At 31.0% G+C, this 6416-nt stretch overlaps 1 protein-coding gene across 1 annotated transcript; it reads left to right on the top strand.

Annotated features, from left to right (window-relative positions):
- On the top strand, window positions 1894-6403 carry LOC107625835 (the record flags this gene model as incomplete). Its single annotated transcript, XM_016328561.2, is given in 4 exon segments — window positions 1894-2080; window positions 3137-3206; window positions 3309-3393; window positions 6079-6403. Coding segments are annotated over 3 exon segments (304 nt in total), but the record flags the coding sequence as incomplete, so codon positions are not given.

Raw genomic sequence — 6416 nt, 5'->3', positions numbered from 1 at the left:
GACGTCGTTATTTTATTTTTTTTATTTATTAATACATATTATTTACATAATTTTTTTTGAATAAACTACCAACATAGTACTCGAAAGTTTGCTTACTAACAAAACAAACCATAAAAGAGCAAACATAAATAAGTCTTCGAAAAAGTTAAAAACATAACAAAAAGAACTAGATATTAAATATATATTCTACAGAATAATTTTAGAAATCAAATTTTGATGCATATTTTTGTAATCATTATTAGAAAAATAAAATCTTTTTATTCTTAAATTTTGGTAATTTTTTTTATCAAATGCATTTTTTTAAAAAATTTATTGTGAATGACCATATATTATTTTAAAAAATAAAAAAATCTAGACATCAAATTTTGTTTCGAATTTTTTGTATACATTCTAAATATTTATTCAAATGTTACCACAAAAATTTAACTAATAAATAAGTCGTTTGCTAAATATAAAAAAAATTTGTTACTTACAAAAATCATAATATTTATTGATTCTTTTTGTTGTTATTCAAGAACTATTTTATCGATAACATCTTTTAAAAATTTTCATTATCAACAATTAAATCTTTTGATTATCAAACTGGTAATTAATCTTTTTTTTTTTTAAATTTCATTTTCAATGGAATACTCGATCACCCCAATTAGTGTATGTTTGGGCGCCATTATTTTGTTAAAAAAAATCTTTTTTCAATGAAAAAAGATATTTTTTTATTTTTAACGTGTTTGGCAAATTTCTAGTAGTAAAAATAAAAGTACTAGTAAAATAAAAAAAAGATCTTTTTTGAGAAGCTGTAATTTACATCTTTTTTTAAAAGATCTTTTTTTCTTAAAAAAAGATGTTTTTCGTGTAATAAATGAACAAAAAAATACTTTTATATTGTTATACCCAAACATAATTGATAGATAAAAAGACCTTTTTATATGAGATATCTAAACATAAAATTACTTTTACTTCTCTATAAGATCTTTTAAAAAAAGATAACTAAAAAAAAAAAGTTCACCCAAACAAACCCTTAATCCAACACGAATTTAATCATATCAGAACTTTAGATTCATTCAAATTCATTAAAAAAAAAAATCTTTGATTCAAACCAATCTAAATCCATAAAAATTTAATCTATTTAATTCACATTCTTACTTAAACCCGAACCAACCATCTTTGAACACTCCTAAGAAATAGTGAAGACTAAAAGACTTGCATAATGACGAGATTATTTCAAAATAAAAATTAGTTCGTCCAATAATAAGTTAATATCTATTTTTTTATAATTTAAAAACTTGATTTTTTTTTAACAAAAATTGTTTGAAAAGAAAATTTCCGTGTTGACGTTTTTGGTGCTAGAAAAGATCTGGATATATGCAGAAAACGACGTCGTATGTAGAATTGAAGATGTAATCCCGCGGCGACAAACGGAAACCACCTTCCATGTCTTGAATCCTCTTTTCTTAATTCCGTTCTTCTTCGTCGTCTTCTTCTCTCTTTGGCTACTACTCAATATAAATTATTATTTTGAACCAAAAAAAAAAAAGCATTCAAACCCGCAATAAAAACATGATCTTCAGATAGCATTGGAGTGAATCACCTCAAGAAAAAAAAACCCCAAAAAAAAGTGAAAAAGGAAAAAAAAAAGAAAAAAAAAAGTGAGAACTTTCAGAACCCCATTTGCAATTCTAGTGTGATTCTTATTGTTGGATTTGATTTTAATTCAATCTGAAAAGATACCAATATTTTTCTCCATCAGTTACCGGAGCAAAAAATCCAAACCCTCCCTACCTCCCTCCACGTTCTTCTTCTTCTGCACTTTGAAGTTCTGAATTTTCAGAAAAGTGGTTGCAAAAAAGGAAAAAAAAAAAGTTTGTTATTATTGTTGTCAATGGAGAGCACTAGCAACACCAACAACAAAGAGAGTAGTAGTAGTAGTAGTGGGAGGGTTCGGTTGTCAGAGGTGGTGGCAGATTGTGTTAAGAGGTGGTTTAGGGATACAATGAAGGAAGCTAAAGCTGGAGATGTTAGCATGCAGGTCTTGCTTGGTCAGATGTACTGTAGTGGTTATGGTGTTCCCAAAGATCCCCAAAAGGTACAGTGTCTTTTCTTCCTCCTCTCAATTCTTTTTTGTGCATGCTTTTTTCTTTCTTTAGATTAGTTTTGATACATTGTACGAAATGTGTTGCACTATTGATCATTAGGATATTAATGTTATCATATAGAATCATATACTGTGATATTTGAGTTAGTTATTACAAGAGTCATCAAACACTTTGAATGATAACCAAGTGATAGGCATGCTCGAGTTGCTCGTACCATTTGTAGAGATCTCGACTCTTGATTCGAATCGTAAGGATGAAAAAATACTATGCTTGGAGTGACAATGACAGTTCTTCGAGCCGGATTAGTCGGATTTCTAGTAATAGGGTTCAGATCCAGATAGTGGTGGCAAGAAACTTCAAATGATGTGACAATATAACGATTAGTTGGATTTGTATATTTTTGTTTTTCAGTCTTTGTTAGTCTTTTAATCTGTACATGGATTCACCAGATTAGGGGTTTTGTAATTTGTGGGTGTTGGGCTTTGGTGTTGTAGGGGATAGAGTGCTTGGAGCCTTAAACAAGCCAACCCTGTTGTTTTACTTCAATGTGAAGAATAAGTTGGAAATCAGAAAGAAAAGGAGCATGTAACTCATTTTTTTGGTCCTAATACTAGTGAGGATCTGTAGCCAATTGTACACTAGTGTATTGTAGTTGAATGCATAGATGTGTTTATACTTTATACACATTTCTAGGATAACAATGTAAAAGTTCCATCATGGAAGTAACAGCTTGATATTTTTATCCCTCTTTTTGGGGCAAGGGATAGAGTTTTGTCATAATATTAGAACTCATTCATTTGTGTTACCACATTATTTAGGTTTTAACATACACAAATATGCATTTAGTTTGTATGCACTATTTGTCCTGATCATAAGTTGTAATGTTGAAAAGATATTTTCTGCCCTTCCATTAGTTTAATCATAAAGAGCAATGGTGTAGCTGTTGATGATAATTAATAAATTAAACCATGTGTGGAATATGTGAACTTGCTTCTTTGTTGTTGACTTTCGGTTTCCAAGACTGATGTTATCTGTTGGCAATTAAGGGAAGAGTTTGGCTGACCAGAGCATCAAAGACTCGTTCGTCGGTTTGGAAAGTTGGTGATAAGCGTCCAGGTAAGTTTTCTCAGTTCTTTTTTTTGTCGGCAGCTTCATTTTATTTTCCTCTATTTAAGAGTTTAGTTGTGAATGTACTTTTTTTTAATGCATCTTTGTTAGGTTACAATGCTAGTGACTCTGATTCTGATGAAATGGAGGATTCTTAAGGAAATTTAATTTGGTTTCGTGTCTGAAATTGTGAAAGGTGAGTTTATTCCAATTTCTGATGGCTCTCTTATGTGACTTAGGCTTGTGACACTTTTGACATCATAATGAAAGAAATTGCCACATGTCGTGTCTTGTATGTACTTTGAGTCAACTCTTATTGATTGTTTCATCTCATATTATGACTACAAAATTATCAGCATAACAGCTTTCTTTCTAGACTTAATATGTTAGACAGTCATACAAATTCACCTCTTCCTTCTTTTTAATATATAAAAGTAGAACTTAAGGTTAAATGTGGTAGACACTACTTGCTGATTAGGTTTAGCTTCAAGATGTTGCTAAAAGCTGGCTTTGGAATATCTTGTTAGAACAACCTCAAGTTTCAATCTTTCTTTTTTGTGTTGTTAGTAAAGCCTTATGTTCATGTCGTGTACATTCACCTTTTACGAGATTAAATGTTTGGGGCTGTATACATTTCTGGATCTAGGTCTAGCCTTACTCACACGTTTCATCGGAAATTTTCTTGAAGTAATTTGGCCTGTCGTTTTGCTAAGTCTCGATCTAGATGGAAGAGGCGTTTCAGGAATTACAGATGTAACCTGTCACCATCTTACTTGTAAAGTTGAGGGGAAATAAATTAATCTAATAAAAAATGGTAGGCGAGGTCTAGTTGATTCGGCATGCGGATCATCCTCAATCTCTCTTTATATCCAAATTGACCTAATTCAACAGTATTCAGAGAAAAAATTTCATTCTGGTTTTGTATACATAGGTGATAGTGCAACTTAGATAGTCTTGGCTTATCTGTTACCCTGTGGATATTGGATAATTTAGGTTAGTATATAACAAAATGTGGATCTCCAAGAGTGGTTACCTATCATAACCACTGTTATCTATTGCTTATTCCAATAATTTTGATTAGATCTGAAATTTTTGACTTCCTTGTCATCCTTGTCCAGTATGATACTTTTTATTAAGCATATTTTGTTCTTTTATACATTGGATGTGATGAAATGTTGTACTTTTGGTATCGAGAGAGATGTTCTTTGTACGCGCTAACACTCAAGTACCTCATACCAACATCCACTGCATCACCCAGAGATTTTGTTGTGGTCTCTACTACAAAAAGCTCAAACTCTTATTTTCCACCCTTAAATGGAGCTGGATGTCCTCAGATCCCGACTTTTATGTGCACAAATGATATAATTCATTTCTGCCATCATGGAACCTTAATCCAATTTTGATAGTGGATATTATAAAACCTATGTGAAGTACTAGTAGGATCACTTGCATAGGATTCATGCTTTATGTTTAAAATAGATATACACACGAAATCTTCAATTTCGAATGAACGAGTCAGTCATATTTAGGAAAGTTGGGACACTATTGTTGAATTACAATATGGTGCATTCATGGCCTTTTAATATTCATACAACAACAAGAACAACAACAACAAAGCTTTATCCGACTAGATGGGGTTGGCTACATAAATCAAACGACACCATTGAGCTCTATTATATATCATGTCTACAATGAGACTGTTTATACATAAATCATGCTCTTCTTGCTTGTATTAAATATGAGAGATATGTTATGAAGCATCTGGCAAAGACGTCTGAAGCAACAATTTCTTGTTTGTAATTCAACTGATTGCAAGAAATATGAAAAGAGAAGAAAGCGATTCCACCATTTGAAGTTGGAATATTTAGGGTGTGTTTGGTTTGCATTTTCATTTTCTGTTCCCATTTTCAGTGTTTTTTGTTTTCTAGATTTTGTTAAGGAAAAAGTAAAAATAGTGAAAACAATAAAATCCTTTTTCCTGTTTTCACCTCCTGTTTTCACTTTTTTCCTTCACAAAATTCAGAAAACAGAAAATAAAAATGCAAACCAAATGCACCCTTAATTTTTGGATAGAAGGGCAGGTCCTGAATTTGCAGTGTTGTTAATTTTCATTCTATTGTTACGATTCCAAATAGTATGAATGAAGTTATCAATAGCAAGTTTTAGTTAAGAAAGAAAGGTTAGTTAATTAGTTACAATTGATTAGTACAAAGAAGTGATATGGTAGTGGGAAATGGGAATAGTCTCTAGGCAACTGTGGAGCTTCTTATGAATGGTTTTCACAACTAAACTCCATAGTGGTTCAAAACAGTGGTTGCATAATCATGGATACTAGAAAGATTAGTACTATATAGTTGCATATCACTCCTTCTCAAATGGTAAATTACACTTTTCTCCTTTATGGTTAGACAACGTTACAGACACTTATCTCTAAAATTGAGGGCGACACATCCAACATCTTGTTTTATGTTAAGTGTTTCACTAAAGAATTGTGTTATTTGCATTACTCTTTTAGTACACTTCTATATATCCCTTTTATTTTTGGATATAAAAGTAAGAATTTAATTTCGATGCATTGTCGGTGTAAAGTAGTTTTACACACACATCCAATTACGTAACACCACATCAGAAAAAATAACTACCTTTTACATTGACCGCGTGAATGGTCATCCAAAAGAACAAATATGATTGTACGACTGTATAAAACGTTTTACACTGTTAATGCATCAAAATTAAACTCATAAAAGTAAATACGGTTAGTTTCTCTTTCTTTCTTTCTTTCTTTCTTTCTTTCTTTCTTTCTTATTCATCTGTTTTATTATTATTTGATAACATTTCTCTTTCTTGGTGTATTAATGTTGTGTTTTGTTGTTTTGTGAAGGTGTCTCTGGCATTCTCATCCCATTGTGTATGTTGATGTAACTTAGTTTACCTTGCCATATATGGTTTCAATTTTCGGATGATTTGTTTATTCCTTTTGGTTTATGAAAAAAGAAGGGGAAAAAAATAGTCAAGGGAAAGAAAATTAATGCTCCTAGTTTGGAGGACAGGTGTAAAAATCATTCTGGGTTATGTGGTTAGGACTTTAATTACCCAGCAATTTACTTAAATATAAGTTTTTTTTTTCTGTTAATTATATAATTTTGTTGATTGTTGAAGGTTGTCCGATTATATATATGTTCTATTATTGCTCCCTTTTCTTTTCATCACTTACAAGTT

Source organism: Arachis ipaensis, chromosome B02, assembly GCF_000816755.2.
Source record: "Arachis ipaensis cultivar K30076 chromosome B02, Araip1.1, whole genome shotgun sequence".
Lineage (NCBI taxonomy): Eukaryota > Viridiplantae > Streptophyta > Magnoliopsida > Fabales > Fabaceae > Arachis > Arachis ipaensis.
Note: the sequence above shows the minus strand (reverse complement) of the source record. Positions and strands in the feature narration are given on the sequence as shown.